Source organism: Antechinus flavipes, chromosome 1 (genome assembly GCF_016432865.1).
Source record: "Antechinus flavipes isolate AdamAnt ecotype Samford, QLD, Australia chromosome 1, AdamAnt_v2, whole genome shotgun sequence".
Classification (NCBI taxonomy): domain Eukaryota; kingdom Metazoa; phylum Chordata; class Mammalia; order Dasyuromorphia; family Dasyuridae; genus Antechinus; species Antechinus flavipes.
Genome location: NC_067398.1, coordinates 223,454,280 through 223,472,840, shown reverse-complemented (window position 1 = coordinate 223,472,840; position 18,561 = coordinate 223,454,280). Strand labels below are relative to the sequence as shown.

The window sequence follows — 18,561 nt, the reverse complement described above, 5'->3', positions numbered from 1 at the left end:
AACTTGTATAGTTGAAATGGAGATTCAGATCAAGTAAAGACAGAGAGATATATGAAGCAAAAAGATCAAGAAAGTGGCCAAACAACATTTTGAGGTTGATGTGATGAAGGGTCTAAACTTAAATGGAAAAAAAAGACTGACTATGCTAGATGTCTTAGAGAGAATAACTAGTATATACAAAAATAGAAGTTCACAGAAGATAAAACTTCAACACATAGCTCAAAAATACATAGAATTTAGTGATTCTAGATTAGGAAGGTCTTCATTGGTGGCAAAATTTTCTGGCAAAGCGATGTCAGTAACTATCAATTAACAAAGAGAAATATCAATATGAATGGTTGGAGGGAGAACTCATATCCAGGAAATAATGGCTTCTAGAAGTATATACACAAAGAGAGACAGACATAGATAGATAGATAGATAGATAGATAGATAGATAGATAGATAAATAGATAGGTATCTTATCTTTCTCTATCGGACAGTGAACTCCCTGAGGACAGAGAACACAAAGTCTTACTAAGTTCATTCCTTTTCCCCCAAACCCGCACACCCACTATCTACTCCTGACCCCAGTGCCCAGTTTAGTGTATTTCATATATTAGATGTGTAATAAATACTCAAATGATGAATGAATATATTTGGCATTTACCTTAACTACAGAAGAGATGTTGCAGTGGATCAGGTTCTGTAATAAACAACAATTAATTTTTACACTCACTTGAGAAAATGGCTTATACAACATGGTTTATTCTGAGGAAGAGGATTGTGGACTAAAATAAAATCAGGTAGGATTTGAGCTATTCCTGAGTCCCATTGCAAAATAAGTATTTCCACCTTCTCTTTCTGTGTTCACTGCTCCACTGTTTACCATCCTTATTTTAGCACTGAGCCATCTCTTATGGTGAGCATTAACTGGAAAATTAAAAAGTTGCACAGTGGATATAGTACTTGACCTTGAGTCAGGAAGGCCTGAGTTCAAATCTAGCTTCAAATGCTTACCAAGTTGTATGACTTTGAGTAAGTCACTTGAATTCTTTGTGCCTCAGTTTTCTCATTTATTAAATTGGAATGATAATAATAGCACCTATCTCCCAAGATTGTTGTGAAGACAAATGAGATAATATTCTTAAAGAACTTCTCAAATCTGAAATTGATGTATAAATGCAAGTTATTAATATTATTATTATTTTAGAAGGCTTCTATTACATCAGAAAGAAAAAGATTTTTAAAAAAAAAAGATTCTTTACCTATAGCCTACAAAAGAAAGGAGCAAGAAGGCAGTATGGTGCAGTGCAAAAAGCACTGAATTTTGAGATTAAAAACTTTGGTTCCAAATCTCAATACTGTGCTTATGTGATACTAGGAAAATCATAACCTCTCTGAGTTTCCATTTTTTTCATCTATAAAATGAATCCCCTCCCCTGTAGTTCTGCTTTTCTCTTACCTTGTAAATCAGTCAAATTGGACTAAATAGCTATTCCCAGAATGCAAAAGTCCTTTCTCTCGCCTATGTAAGCAATTCACCATATCTGGAATGTAATCCTTCTTCATGTTTACCTCTCAAAAACAAATCTTTGTCTTCCTTCAAGTCTCAGTTTTGTGCCATTCTTCAATGATGTCTTTCCTGATTGCCCCTGCAATTTTCTATCTCCAGAAACTGGAACAGTACCTTACATAATAGGTATTGAATACATCTCTTTTTTAAAAATTAAATTAGAGGATATTTGAGGAATGGTGATATGTGTCTTAGACTTAGCCATGCAGTTACATATTTGACCTGCAGCAATTGAGATTGGTCCACTACCCTACACAAATGGTATAATATAGCAATGGAATATGGTACTTGGGCTCCAAGCTAAGTACTCTTTCCACGATGTCATTTTGCCCATTTAATGAAATAAAAGGAACTTTTAGCCTGGGTTAGACAATAAAAGTTGAGAAAGGAATGTCAGAAGATCACTGTTAAAATCTCTACACAGATTTCCTTACCTACAATTTAAAATTACAAATAATAAATTCTATATTAATTCTATAATATAATATGAAATTCTATGAGAATACAAAATATTATGTTAAATAATATTTTCAGGTAGTGAGTTCCATAGAGGGAAACAAATATTATAAATAAAAAAGTATGTTATAGTAGGCTATGGTTTTGGTGTATTAGTGACATTATTGTGAAATTCTATTGGCATTACTATACATTATAAAACCATGTCTTAACTGGGAAAAGAGAGAAAGTCAAGGAGTTAGTCTGCTTTCTTTTATCCATTGCTGCAGATTCATTTTTCAGATTACCAGATTTTCACTTTGGATAGTTGATAAAAGAGCCTTGCCTTTGAAGTTTTTATTTGTGGAAAGAAAAGGAAAAGGCTAACAATATAGGTTCTCATATTGGGATAAAGTTGGGGACTGATTCAATTAGCTCATCAAACCAATTTTTCTCCTATCTAGTTTTTTTTTTTTTAAGATTAGGACTTTTAAACTTCACAAAGTACATTTGATCAATCAAAATCTACATATATTTTATTATTAAGGACCAGAGAACAGGAAGATTTTCTTCCCAAGTACAATTTGGATTTATATCTCTAAGTAATAAAATAACTACAACATTTATATAATTAAGTTTTGTTTTGCACCAGTACATTAAACCAAATCAGGCAAATCCTGTTGGTTTTGTATAAACAAACAAGTTAGAATTCTACTGACATATAAAGATAGAGTACTTTTAACCAAGTTCTTGAAAGAGAATTGAATGAAGAGATAGAAAGACCAGAGAATAGATCCTTGACCAGAAAATTGTCTTATGAACCGTGATGAGTCAGATGACTGTGATTTCTCATTCACATCCTAGCAATGAACCTGGGAGTGCAGCCACTGGCCTTAGTATCTACAATGAGAGTCAAGAACAAACTAAACATATTGAAGAAATGCAGCTCTAAAACTAAAAAAGCCAACAGAAAAAATACACTACACCTATGGGAAATTTCATGAAAGAATAAAAGGACTTCCAGAAACTTATGAGTTATGTCCTTTGCTACATATGCTTTATGCTTAAGCCCATATTCCATTTTATTCTATATGTACTGATGAAAGATTTTGGTTGGTTGAGGGAGGAAGCATCAACTGTTCTTGCTGATAAATCCTGGTTTTAAGTATCAACTAAAAATCCCACCTTGAATGGGAAGCCTTTCCCAATCCCTCTTAATTCTAATATCTTTCCCTGTTGATTATTTGTTATTTATCCTGTATATAGTATGTTTGTACAAAGTTGTTTGTATAATGACTCTTCCATTAGATTGTGATCTACTGAAAGGGAGAAACTTGTTTTTTGGCTTTCTTTGGATCCCCAGGCATGGGGTAGATGCAATAAATGACTGATTAGTAAATATCAGCTGACAATCAATTTGCAGAAAGGAAACAGTAGTGGGGCTTGTGAGATATAGTACTAAAAAATCACCCTCAACTCTTCTGAGTTACTACTAGACTTGGAGAGAGACAAATAGTAGCCTCACTCTCAAGACCCGACCTGATAGTAAAGGTTGGCAGAATGAGTCCAAAGATTGTGCTTTATTAGAAAGGATAAGCGTTGCTAGATTACTACATTATGGAATACTGGACTTCTGGGAGAAAATCTTGGACTCCTGGAGTGGAGCAGTGCACTATGAATTTCTGGTTCTGGTATAGGGTAGAGATAGTGAGGAAGGAACAGCAAAAATAGAGAGAGGTCATCAAAGACAAATTTCCCTTAGCTTACAATTTGGGCAATGAACAAACCAGATGTGGTCCAATTTCCCCATACTTGAGATCTTAGATTATCCAGGTAAGATTAATAGTCTATAAATAAGAAACCAAATCTACTGACCTGTATTTTATCTGGTCCACTAAGGAAATGACTTGGGAGATAATTATGGACCATTCCAACGTTATTAACTATGAGAAAATGGAAGAATTTAAAGGTATAGAGGTATACCTGAGATATAGAAAACAGATTAATAATCTGATTTTCCTCAAAGTTAGGATTTTTAAACCTCCCCCCCCAAAAAAAAGTATATTTGATTGACATCTACATATTCCTTACTATTAAGGATCAGAGAAAAGAGGGATTTTCTTCCCAAATATAACTTAGATTTATATCACTGGGAGATAATATAACTGCAACATTTATAGAACTTTAATTGCAAAACACCTTCCTTATCACCCTGCTGTGTGGTAATATAGGTATTATTATGCCTATATTGTACAGGTGAGGAAACTGAATCTCAGTTTAAGTGCCATGCCCATGATCACAAAAAAAGTAAGCTGTGATGTAGGATTCCAAGCCCAAAATCAATGGCTCAGGTCAAATGGTGACATTTTTCTCCCCCTTTTCTCATCCCATGCTTTAAAAAAATAACATAATATAACATTTTTTAACTATTAAAATGTTTTTTAATTGAGTCAACCCTCAATTACCCACATGTGAATTACCTACTTTCCAAAAGATTCACAGCAACATTTTATGCTTAAACTGGCTTCTGTTTGCCACCCCAACTTCTTGTGATAATCAATATGTGCTTACTAAATATTTTAAAGTTAACATCAGCAGAAGGGCAGATGAGGAGAAAGAGGAAGCATAATGTGTAATATTTTATTGTAATTATAAGGAAGTTTTCTAGTTGGCACAAGGTAAAGCCTAATGGAGAAAAATGCTGAAGTTGACTCAGAATACCAGTGTTTGAATCTAAATGCTGACATTTCCTAGCCTCAGTTAACCACTAAGAGTCTCAGTTTCCTTATCTATAAAATGAGTATGATTTACATCATCCTCTCATAGGGCTATCGTGGAACAAATGAAATAACACCTGAAATGCACAAAATATAAAATGCTTTGTGAAACAGAGCACATACACAAATATAAGTTATCATTCAGAAAGTTGAGGTCACTATTCTTTTTCATTTGTGTGAACAACTAAAAAATTGAATATAATCTAAAATGTAGCTATGTTTTCATTTAGTAAATGAAGCTATAAACATTAGTCAGATAATTATTAAGGCAAATTTACACTGTTATCAATACAAATTTTGCATTCCTAAAAAAGCTTACCCAAAATTCCAATTTCTAATCCTTGAAGGCTCTCTTTGATGTTCTCATATATGTCATCTTTGGTAAAGTCTGCTTGTATGATCTTTACATGACTACCTGTTGTTTGCTCTGCAAAAATAAGAATAAAAAGTTCTCTTCAAAAAAAGGCCCTGATCTCTTCCTTAATCTCTTCCTCCATCTCTTTTCAAATTATTCCTAAAGAAGACAGTTAGAAGGAGAACTCCACTACAGGAATCTAAAATGAAACTTTCTCTTTATTAAGACATAAAACATAAATTCCATTAGTACATAAAATAAATTGCTGCAAATAACAAGACTTGCTCGATCTGTTAAGGATAATATATTCTGGTAGCTATAATCAGTTACTATGGTACCACTTACCTGATCATTATACACATCCTGTCTACCTTTAATTCACATTCTGTTGTCTTGTGGACAGAGTCAAGGTTGTAGCTGCTTAAGGTGCATAGTTTATGGTGATGTGATTAAATGTGTGTGACTGTGTATGTACATATATACATATTATTAGTGTCAAAAAATATTGCAAATAAGTTAGCTAAACAAAATGATAGTCAATCAGTCAAAGCTGTTTGTCCTTTGTTTTTAAAAAGGACCAATGACATCATGGGGTAATTATCTTGACTTGCAAGTGAATTAGATTTAAATGAGAGAATTGTACAAAGTTATCAGTCTTTCCTAGAGTCATTGAAGTCATCAGCCAATAAGCATTTATTATGCACCTGCTCTCTGTCAGATAATATGCTGAACACTCTATACTTCAGAATTCTCTTACAAGGAAGAGAACATCATCAGGCATTAAACTCAAACTTCATTGTTTCCTGTGCAGAAAACCAAAATTCTTTATCTTCATCAGCTAATTTAAGACTATGCCTTTGAGTGGTGCTATCACTACCTTTGATTTTGTATCAGTTATTATCACACCATATGAAAGGAGTTTTAGCCAACTGAAGACAATTTAAATTTTTTTATTAAAGCTTTTTATTTACAAAGCATATTCAAGGGTAATTTTTCCCCATATTCATCCTTGCAAAACCTTTTGTTCCAAATTTTCCCCTCCTTCCCCCCACCCCCTTCCCTAGCTAACAGGTACAATTTTAAATTGTTTAAACTGATCAGATGGATTGTATGATCTAAGTATATTCTCCAATGAACATCATACTGTAAAACACTTTAATTTGATGATGAAACCATAGACTTCAGATTATTTCAGGGCATTAGCACATTTGTAATTGAAATCATACAAAAATAGTTTCAATTTTGGGGTGCTGTTACTACTGTGCTCCCCTTGGAGATAAAATTGAATTCATATTTTCAATTATTTGAAGATTCAGGGAATAGGCAGTTTCATAGAATTTCTGTCTTATCTAGGGCTTTTAAATTTCCAGGTCTATTGGGGGAAGAAATTTAAAACTACCATTTCTTGAATCTTGAACAGATTACCTAAAATGATGGAGGGTAACATGGGTGTGTACACAATATTCTGTGATTGCACAGGACATGCAATATTCCTACATTTTAAAAAATGGACATAAGAAGCCAATCTTTCTATTCCAAAATAGGTGCAATTTCAATGGAGGATTTTAGTGTTTTAATAGTAGGGACATTCCCAGTTAAATTATCTTTTAGTGACATAAGGAAGACATAAAGATTGCCCAAATCTTGACATCATCAATATTTGTTTCTTCTTATGTCTAGCCAGAAAATCAAGGCAGGTTATTTTATAAGCCAAGAGATGTATAGGTAGGCAGCTGGGAGATGGAAATGGAAGGGGTGGAGGAAGGATGAAAAAAGATTCACCTTCCCATAGACATGTCACACTCAGGATCATCACTTCAGAGAATCCTGCTCTAGAGAAAATGTATCAAAGATAATCATTTCAGGTAATAGGCTGAACACCTGTTCAGAGGTGCAGATTTGTTCTATTATCCTCAAAATGGTTCTTTTTATTACTAATTATCACTTACCAATTCCTTTTGCAACTGCCTGGAGTTTTTCAAGTGTCCTGCTGATCATTACAATATTTAATCCATGTTTTGCTAGCTAGAGAAGTTTAAAAAAAATTAAGATTATCAATAGGAACAGCTTCTTGTTTTAACAGATAAATTCAAGACTTTGCAGTTGTATTATTATAGCAATCACTATAAAGTCCTTGCTTAAGCCTACTATTAGACTGTGGAGGTTCTCAAAATCAGATAGTGACATAGTTGTACATGGAATATGGAAGGACAAAGCACTAAATAAAAGACTCCCAAGTGAATGACAGGACATTTTCCCAGCAGTATTAACTGATAGAAGAGATCATCAAATGAGTTAACATGTCTACAACATTTTGCAAAATTAAGGCATTAGACAAATGCTAGCTATTATCTTTTTCATCATCACCATGTGGAATATGACTCTTGTTTGTGAAATTGTAGCATGAGTGAATGTATGGAAGCAGAGGGCATAATTATTTAACTCAAGTATATGCAAGTAGTGGGTTTGTCATCTAGTATAAGTGTCAGTGGAATGTGTAAATATGAGATATATTAGTGTGTTATTGATAGATGAGCAGGAATGTAATTCAAGTTGGGATCCTTGAACAATTTAAAAGTACATTTCAGGAATTTAGTGGGGATCCTGATGGAGTCAGATTTGTCCCTTGAGCAAATCTGCATTTAGGGAGCAGGAGGTAATTGAAGGCAGTCAGAGAGTTCAGGATGTACTGGGTCCAAATGATCTCCACAAAATAACTCAACATCTTTTAAGCTGATGTTGGAGTTCTGAAAGAGATAATTAAATTATTAATCTAGTCTCTTCCTAGAAATGAAGTCAAGTGGTATAAGAAAATTCAAAGTAAAAAAAAAAAAATGAGAATGTGAGAAACACAGAGAAAGAGAGACAGAGAATCAGAGAGGGGAAAAAAAAGAGGTCTGGGTCACTTATATCTCATAACCAAAAAGTTACATTTGTTCTTTCTATGTGATTTTGAGACTAGGATCTGCGAGTTAACTCATTGTATAATATAAAATAGCAAAATTAAAGTCCTGAAATGCTGATATCCATAAGGCCATAGATTTGGAGATGGAAAAAAATCTTAGAAATTATCTAGTCCAATTTCTTCATTATACAGATAAAGAAACTGAGCTGCATAGATGGTAAAGAAATTGGCCAATGTCACAAATGGTAGTAAGTAGCCAATCCAAGATTCAGTCTGACATTCTCTGATACCATATCTTTCCACTGCACAAGTCTGGCTACAAACCAAAACATGTATACTGTTATGAACAATTTCATTTGACTATACAAATGCAAAATTCTAAAACTGGATTTGCCTGAAAATGTTGTTTACATAAGTGGGAGTAACATAGAAAAATACATGATGGTGTTCCCATCTTTACATATTTAGCCCTTTATCTTCAAATTATCATGTTTATAAATGTTACATCCTCTCAAAAGAATATAAGCTCCTTGAGGGCAAGAGCTATTTCCAATTTTGTCTTTGTAGTCCCAATGTTATTCATAGTGCCTTGTACATATTATTGTTGTCATTTAGTCATTTTCCAGTCATGTCTAAGTCTTTGTAACTCTTTAGGAGGGTTTCCTTGACAAAGACACTGGAATGGTTTGCCACTTTCTTCTCCACCTCATTTTACGGATGAGGAACTAAAGCAAGTAGGGTTGTGACTTGTCCAGCTAGCAGGTATCTGAGGTTGATAGTCAGACAGATGTCTTCTTAATTCCAAACCCAATGTCCGATACATTGTGCTACATAGTAGGTAAAAAATTAATGCTTGTAGGAATGAATTGGAAATATGAATCTAAGAAGCAACTTGAAAATAAAACCTAATTATAAATAATAACTGTATTTCAGGTCAAAAACAAAGATATATTTTATTTTAAAAATCCATATTATTCATATATCTCACTCTTACTCTACCCATTCATATAAGCAATAATAATTTTTTTGAAATAGCCTCATTTTTGAATGTCAATTTGAGTATATCTGCAACAAGGATAAAGTATGTCAATAAATTGGATGGGGTTTTTTCTATTTCTATTATTAAAGTTTAATTTTTGGAATGAAGAAATTCCTAAACACCATTTTAAAACTGGTCTATACTTTAAAATATATATATTTAAACGTTTAAAGCAGAGAAAAAGCATTAGAGGTGGGAGGGGGCATTGGCTCATTGAAGGAATAAGCTGATCTGACAAAGCTTTTGTTAAAAACTATAAAAGTTATCAAAGCATGGTTCAGTACTAATTGAATATTGTTGTTCCTGTCAAAAGATGAGAAGGTAATTGATTGAGTAAAAGAATTTGGTTACTAACTTATGATTGGAAGGAAATTATTCATAGTGTTGAACAATGCACAGAAAAGGAAAGAAAGTGACATCATCTTTCTTTTCAATTTGGGAACTGAAAGAAAGACACTCAAGTAATAGGAAGTATGGGGCAAGTGGTTTGAAGTCTCTGAAGTGATTATCAAGGCATTTCTCTTTTATAGGAGAAAGCCTAAGCAATTAGTGAGAGAGACACATTTGAGAGAGGAAGTCATCCTAGCAACAATTCTCAATTAATGTAACCAGCTGAATAAAAGGCTGCCTAAGTTGCATTAAAAGTTTCTAGATTTTGCAGGAGCCAATTTTTAAAAGCATAGTAATTGAGAATAAACAAAAGTTTCCAAGGGAATTAAAAAAACCAAATTTTTATTAAATAACAATTCATAGCATAGTTAGTGACAAAGATTTCAGTATATAAACTATAGATGTTTGAATTTCTTTAAATCATTCTCTATATCTTGCATGAAGTATGTTTATAATGAATAATTAGTATTTCATTAAGTAATTTTCCTTTTATGTTAATGAGTTGTGAGGTTTTTTGAACCAGCATGAGGTTAAATCATGTTTCTGTAATTCTGATTATGTACACCAACTCTGCATATCTTATTGTTGGAGCTATGCAAATAGTACCAATGGACCTTCTGTTGGCAATTAACTTGTTTGCAGGAATATAAATAATAGATTTAGATCTAAAAGAGACCTCAGGTGCTATAAAGCCAAACCCATCCATTTTATAGATGAGGAAATTGAGGCACAGAATGATATCATCTAGAAGAAACTAAATGACTTTCTATGACTGGTCTAAAAAATCCAAAGGTACTAAAGAACAAAACTGTCACATAGCTGATACTCAAAGCATAGCTACAGAGCATCAGGCAAGGAGGAGGTAGTCATGTATCCTTCTACAAATATTCAAATTATCTACTTTGGTGGATGTGATTTCTTGTCTCTATACTTTCCTCCCCACATTGTTCCCAATCTCCTCAATTCAATTAGCTTTTCTGGAAGTTTTTGCTGCATAAAGCTTGGAGCTTGTGAAAATAAGAAGGGAATACAAATTCATGGATTTGTATTCTGCAAGTGATTTCCTTCCCAAGTTTTGCCCTTGTGTCATCAGTTGCCCAGGAGACCTCATAAGTTTGTTTGCAGGAGTGTATTTAGTACCAACAGGAAGTAGATTGGTATATATGTCTGATGTGATCTATGATGTGAGGTTTGGCACCAAATGATGGCAGGCACCAAAAGTTGGGGTTTGGTCATGTGAAGAATTCACAATGGCCATTCTCCTTGGCAAAAGGTAGATTTTTTAAGTGAATAGGTTATAGATGAAATGAAGGGATATAATAGATACTGAGAATGGCAAATATGAAATAGCGTGGGATAGCATATGAAAAACAAGGTCCTCAGTGGAACTCACAATTACCCATTAGAAAGGGAGCACTCCATGAAGCTGGGGTATATCCTTAGCTGGCAGGCTAAATCTTCAAAAGAACTTAGCACCCTAAAAGAGTTAGTTAGTTATAAGAAGGAGAAGTAAGGTTGAGAAGCATAGTATTGTGAGAAGAAATACCACATAGTATGAGGGAGGAGAGTTAAGGAGAAAGATAACATGAGGCAGAGTGTTGTGGTGGAGTGACCCAAAGGAGAGTAGCAGCCCATGGGATGGCCCACAAGTAGATTTTATAGGGAAATTTTAATCTCAGGGACATAACTGAGATTTCTATAGAGGGTAGATCCCAGGAGTTTGACATAATTTGGATTTCAATCTGGACCACCTCCCTAAAAGGTGGGATCATGGAGCTAAACTGATTTCTTTCTTAGCCTTCTGCCTGCTTGCCTCAGGGATCAATTCTTTTCCTCTTGGTCCAAAACACCTTTCAGGATCTCATCATGTCTTTGAAGTGATCAGAAATCAAACTACATGCTCTCTGAATGTGGCAAGAGAAGAAGAGGTAATGGTTAGAGCAAGGATATGCTCAGGGTCACACAGCTATTAAATTTCTGAGGCCATATTTAAAATCAGAAAGATTAGTTTTCCAGACTCCAATTTCAGCCCTTTATCCACTTTTCAACTTAGTTGCCTTAGAGCTTAAGTCTGCAATAGTGTGTTTTATTTTCAACAATCCATTCTCCTTGAATTGCCAAATTGTTATTCCTAAAGCATAGGGCTGATTCAGTCTATGATTTAAGAATATTCAATGGCTCCTTATTGCTCTTAACATAATAAAGATATAAATCTAAACATGAAAAAATAAGATATAAATTCCTCTGGCATTTTAAGTCATTCACAGTCTGACTGTGCCTATTTTTCCAGATTAAATTGACATTAATCTCCTCATACATTTTATGTCAACTGTGTCCCCATATGCTATATTAAGTGCTGGGTATACAAAGGAAAAACAATTACAGTTCCTCATTTCAAAGAACTCATCTTCTAATGGAGATCAACACACAAAGAACAAAATTAATCAATCATTGAATCCTGTTGACTCTTTTCTATCTAAGTTTAAAAAAAAAAAAGACTTTTCAGCCAAAATAACATAACTGGAGTCCAATGCAGGACATTCCATCTTTCATATGTTTTCTTATGTCTCAATACAAGCTATCGTCTCACACTTGAAATCCAATTTCTCTTCACCATTGTCTCTTGGGAATTTGAATCTCTTCAGAACCCAATTCAGGTGCTACTTCCCAGTTAAGGCCTTTGTGGGTCCACCTAGATGTTAATGCTCCCCTCCCTCTCAAATTACTTTGTAAAGAGTTTGTATTAATATGTCTACTCTAGTTGAATGGAAACTACTTATAGGAAAGAACTGTTGTACTTATGGCTGTGCATTCCCAATTCTTGGCACAGTACTTGGTACATAATATCTGTGTTATAAATGCTCATTGAATGAGTGAATGAATGAATCTTAACATGTACAAATATATCTCAAAAGAAGGACAACTGGGAATAGAAAAAGGCAACAAATGAGGCAATGGAAAGAATGCTGGGCCCAAAGACAAGATCCCACTTTAAATCCAGCTTTAGGTATCTAATTAGCTTAATGACTTAATTAGCAAGAGACCTTGGGCAGATTATTTAACCTGTTTGTTTATTTCCTTAACTGTAAAATGGGAATAATAATAGTACCTATCACTCAGGGTTGTTATAAGGATTAAATGAGATAGCACCTTAAAGTGCACACATCTGACAAATAGTAGATGCTATTTAAAGCAGGGCTCCTTGAATTAAAGAGATTCAATGACTCCTCACTACTTCTAAGATGAAATATATATATATATATATATATAGGTAATAAGATATAAATTCTTCTGTTTGGCATTTCAAGTCATTCATAGTCTGACTCTGACCTATTCTTCACAGAATAAATTGACATTAGTTTTCTTACATAAGCACTTATTGTGTTTTATATTAACAAGCACTTACTGTGTTTCATGTACTGTGGTAAGTACCAGGTATACAAAGGAAAGTAAATGCAATCCCTGTGCTCAAGGAGTTCATATTCTAATGAAGAAAAGCACATACAAACAACTAGAAATAAACAGTACAATATATATTCAAGGTAAATGGGAGAAACTCTGTTTTCCAGAACTAAGAAACAGCAAGCAAGCTGCCCTACACTTTGTACAACAACAATTCTTCGCACTCACCCTCTGGATGATCTCCCTCTCTGGCAAAATCACATAGTTAATTGTATTACTAGACCAGTACTAAGTGTTCTCTTAGCTCTAGCAAGCACAGGACAAGCTAGGATAAGTGCCTGTCATGAAGTCCTACTATGAATCAAACTCGTCACATTGTTGCTATTATTCCTCACTGTCAGAGCTATAGCTCACAGCTCAACCATTGTATCGAGATCTCCCCACACTGTCTCCCCTACTAGAAAAGGGATATTGGTACATATGTTCTTGCTTACATGCTAATTCTTTCACCTTGAAAGTAAACTTCTGTTTGATTCCTGACTCCTGTCTCTAGCCTGCTCTGTTTAACTCAGGTTATCCACAGATTAGAAGTCAGTTTGGACCTGTTGACAAAATTAATCTCAGAGTAAAGGGATTCTCATTAAGGGAGATTGGAAAAGGCTCTAGTAGAAAGTGGAGTTTGAGTTGAGATTTGAAGGAAGCCTCACCTGAAAATGGGAATAATAGCTTCTACCTCCCAGAATTGTTGTGAGGATTAAATGTGATAATATTTGTAAAGTGCTTAGCCTGTGCCTGGCACATGATAAGTGCTATGTTTATGTGAGCTAACATCACTATTAAAAATGGCTCAGTGATACCCTAGGCTGGTATCTGGATACTGCCTGATGTCAGGAAGATCTGAGTTCAAATGTAGTCTAAGACTTCTAGCTCTGTAATCCCGGGCAAATACTTAATCTCTGTTTGCCTTAATATCCTGGAAAAGGAAATGATAAACCATTCCAGTATTTTTGCCAAGAAAACATCATGGCATCAGGAAAGGTCTAGGTGAAAGAGGATGAAAGCCTGAACTATAATACTGGTCATCTGAGTAGAGAGAAGGTAGGTTGAAAAAAAACTGACACTATACTATATACAACATCCTCACAATTGTGATCTTCACAGCAATTCATTGAAAAAGATATTGTTATGAACTAATGCTAAGTGAATAGAATAGAACCAAAAGAACATTGTATATAGCAACATGATTATGTGATGATCAACTGTGATTGACTTGATTCTCTTCAACAATGAGGTGATTCAAGGCAATTCCAAGACTTGTGATGGAAAGTGCAACTGCAGCCAGAAAAAGAACTGTGGGGTTTGAATGTGGATCATAATATAGTTTTTTCACTTTTTGTTGTTGTTGTTGGGTTTTTTTTCTCTCATTTTTTTCTTTTTAAGATGAGTTTTCTTGTACAGCATAATAATTGTGGAAATGAGTATATAAAAAAAGAAAAAGGTATTGTTATTCCCATTTTATACATGAAGAACCTGAGGTTCTGATAGATATGGTGTCTTCTTGCCTAGAGTTCCATAAATAATAAGTGTGAATGATGAGATTTGAATCCAAGTCTTCCTACACCAAGTCTCATGCTTTTATTAGCTCTGAGGAGTAGGATCTCCATGTCTTAGCAATTGATTAGAAGTAGAGTACAGGGAAGGAGAGAGAAAGACCTATTATCACTGTGAGAATATAAATGGCAGGCTGAGTAAATTGGATCTGTTCTAAAAAGGATACCAGTAGGGATTTTTATTGACGTAATGATTCCTTCCCACATCAATATGAGGGATGAGCTAATTATTCAAGGACAGGGCCAGAGTTTACTGGAGTGGATTCAAAGCACTCCAGGTCAAGACTAGGTTACTGAATTAAGGACAAGCTACAAAGCAACAAACCAGTAAATCCTGAAGACATAAACAAAAGTAATTATAAAATGCTTCTTATTTAAGACAGGGCAAGAGAATATAGTGCAGCAGAGTAAGTTTAGTTATTAGAGAAAACTTCCTTGAAGACACAAGACTAATCAATCATTCAATCCTGATGACTCTTACTTAATAACATCTCTTCTATCCACCATAAGCCTCTGTACCTTTTATCTCCAGGAGCTGGCAAATTATTTATTCAAAGACAAATCTGGCTGGGCTGCCTGTTTTTGTAAGATGAGCTGGAGAGCTATGAATGGTTTTTCTTAGTTAGTGATGTCTAGGAGTTTAATAAAAATGTAAGAACCTTGGTTAACTCAAGAGCCATGCTGAAACAGATAGAAAGAGGGATTTGGTCTTTAGGCTCCAATTTACTGATTCCTGTTTATGCTCCTCCTCAGTTTATAAATGTTTAAACTGAGGCCCAGGAAGGTGAATTGACTTGCTCAAGGAGTACTCTGTACCTTTCTTATGCAATTATCATTCTATTTGTTTTACACAATATACAGAAAGTATATATCAAAAGAAAGATTTGAACCTAAATCCTCTGATGACAGAATCAATATCTTTTCAATGTGCCTCCCTTTCAGTATTTATTCTTTCTAATCTAGCTTTCACACTACTATCAAATTATTTTTCTTTTATTCTGATCATGTTACTCCAGTGTTCAAAATTATTCAATACCTCCCCTGCAGAATAAAAACCAAATTTCTTACTCTGGCATTCAAGGTTTTTCACTACTTCCCCACAGGTATTCTTCATCCCCCAAGTTTTATCATTATTCTTGCCTCTATTTAATGTTTTGTGAATCAAGAATAATCTCCTTTTTGATGATTAACATCCCATTTTTTCTTTAAAACCCAAATCAAATGGCATATTCTTTGCAAAAGTCTGAAACCTTTCACCAGACTCTCAGCTGATTTCATAGTACTTTGTACTCCTTTTACACAATTATCATTCTAATTTATATTCTATTTGTCTATGTATATGCCCTATGATCCATACCAGCTAGATTGTAAACTTTTGGAGGGCAAGGATCTAGCATCTACCCACAATCTAGCACAGATATAAGTGCTCAATCAATATTTATTGACTCAGTGAATACATGAATAAAGAATGATGAAATTGCTAAAGAAGAAATTTCAGAGAATAATCTGCAGGACATAAAAGAGAGGGAAAGACAGATGGAGACAGACAGAGATAAAGACAAAGCCAATGAGTTTTTCCTACTGAAGTGGGAATCCATCCTTCATGACAATCAATGGAAAAAGATATGGCATATATTCCATGGCATTACTCTTTACATGAGATAAAGATAGATGTATTTTTTCCCAGATTAGTCTATGTTCTGATATGCCAGATCTAGGAAAATAAATTGGATAACTTTGTGATTCTATACCATAGCCCAAATCAGAGTATTTTCACATCTTCAATGATGGTCAAACATATATTGAGGCCACAGTTTATGAACACTCAGTACATGAAAATTTAACTAACAAAATAATAAATTGGAGGATAATTGACACCATCAAAGGACTCATTATCCAGATTCTTGTAAATAGCCTGCTCTCCTATGGTGCTTAAAATATGAAATTGTTTGCACATATGGATCCACAATTTTTTGGAGTATGTCTATTATCTAAAGATGAACAAGATGAACATAAGTAAAGTCTCTCAGAAGCTGTAAAGGATGTTACTTTGATGGTACATTTGTCTAGATAATCTTAGAAGAAGCCAGGCTACTGGGATTGCAGATAGCTAGGGTAAGGTCTTGAAGTTGGTTCCCAGCTGCAGCTGTCTGTCCTAAATTTTCCTCGGAACAAAACATTAAGCCTGTCCAATCTCAAAGCTGACTCCCTGCAAAGATGTACCAAAGCCCTATCTCTGAACATTGAAAACCTTTCCCCCACCCTTGAGACTCTCAGAAACAATGGAAGGAATGTCTGAGAAATCAGAACCTTTGTTTCCCAATTCACTTCATCAAACTTCGAAAAGGGAAATTGTCCATTAAAGGCATTGTGGGCAACCATTTGCATTCTCAGCACAAAAGATGCTCTTAGCAAAGTAGGCTTCCTAAGCTGCTCTTTACTAACTGTTCAGCTATTCCCTAGGGCCCCAGCAAGCACTTAGACACTCTAACGTTTTGAAAGCTCATTTTAAGGACTGCATGTGAAGTAGTCAGAAGGAATAGGAGGAAACCCCCCCATCCTCAAAACAAAGAGAACTCTGATTGTCTGGGGGATGGCATTGTTCCCTTTGTCTACCCAGAACAAAACTCTTGTCTATTTCAGAGATGGTCAGGGAGACTGGCTCCTTATACACTGACTGGGTTTTCCAGACTCTCTTTTCAGAAAATTAAGGTTTTTAAATAGGCTGATATCCCAGATTTCATTTTTATATAGGAATCCAAAACATGAGTAATCATGATAATGATGAATAAGTTTTCTGGAGTGTGTATATGTGTCTCTGTCTCTGGGTCTTTCAAACTTGTCTATTCCCTGAATTCTAGAGATCATTTATGCTAATGCATAACGGGTGACAGGGAAGAAGAAAAGAAAGGGCTGCTATTAGCTAGCAATGGTTGAAAAGAAAGAGTTTGTAATCAGGTGTGCATGTGTAGGTAGGGGGTAGAGACATTAGATTCTGGAAATGGATGAACCTTTATTGTTGTTTAGTTTTTTCAGTCATGTCCAAATCTTTGTGACCCCATTTGGTGTTTTCTTGCCAAAAATATAGTAGTTTGACATTTCCTTCTACAGATTATTTTATATCTGAGGAAACTGAGGCAAAATGAGTTAACTGACTTTCCCAGAGTCACACAGCTAATAAATATCTGAAGTTGGATTTGAATTCATAAAAATGAGTATTCTTGATTCCAAGTCCATCATACCACCTAACTTCCCTAAGATTAGACCTTAAGAGTCATTTTATATCCCTAGAAAAACTCCCTTCTCCCTCTCCCCGCCCAAAAAAAAGGAAAAAAAAAAGATTATCCTCATTTGTCTAAATTAAATAAATAGAACAAAGCTTTCAGGTCCATTCTAACTGTAGCGACAAATACCTTAAGTCACATACACTGCCAGAAGGAGAGGAAATATATTCACTTGCTTACATTCAGAATAAAATATAAATGTCTCATAACAGTCTTTCCTGAATGCTCATTTGAGGTAGAGGAATGAAAAATCTTAAAGGACAGAGAAGTATTCACAGGGAAAAGGTGATAAACAGAAAAAGGAGATTGGAGATACAGAAAACTAATTCAATCTCCATCACGAATTTGCTCAGAATAAAGAACAATTAGAAAAAGAAGAGAAGATAGGGCAAGAATGAGAGTGATTCCCAGAAAAAGAGTGGTTCAGAAAGTATATTCACAGTGTCTTCCTACTGAAGAACCAGAAAGCCATTTGTGGTCCAATTCACCCTCAATTTAAGAAAAAAATATCTGGAGAATCATAGGAAGAGTATGATTTCTTTAACAAGCAGAAGAACTTTGAAAGAAGTATCTGGTTTAGGACCAAAAGCAGAATAAAATTAGGGAGAGACCACAAACATCTCAAAATACAAGTAATGAGACCAGAACCAAAAAGAAGAATTCAGAACTACAGAAATCTTTGGAAGTCAACCAGACAGGAATCCATAACTGTACCTTATACTGAAATTGGCTAGAGAGCCTACTGTTAAATTTGCATCGTGAGCATTCAGACTTTGGAAATAGAAATGGCTACAAATCAGAGCTTGATT

General features: G+C 34.6%; 1 protein-coding gene across 1 annotated transcript in view; it reads right to left on the bottom strand.

The window, feature by feature from the left end:
- HSD17B3 (hydroxysteroid 17-beta dehydrogenase 3) overlaps positions 1–18,561 on the bottom strand; it is a 48,629-nt gene that overhangs the window by 15,535 nt on the left and 14,533 nt on the right. Inside the window, exons 3-6 of the mRNA XM_051996854.1 lie at positions 7,072–7,147; positions 5,087–5,194; positions 3,866–3,933; positions 650–685 (exon numbers count right to left, since the gene is read on the bottom strand). Of these exons, the coding sequence (XP_051852814.1) occupies positions 650–685; positions 3,866–3,933; positions 5,087–5,194; positions 7,072–7,147 (288 nt within the window). The remainder of the gene's footprint in view (positions 1–649; positions 686–3,865; positions 3,934–5,086; positions 5,195–7,071; positions 7,148–18,561) is intronic.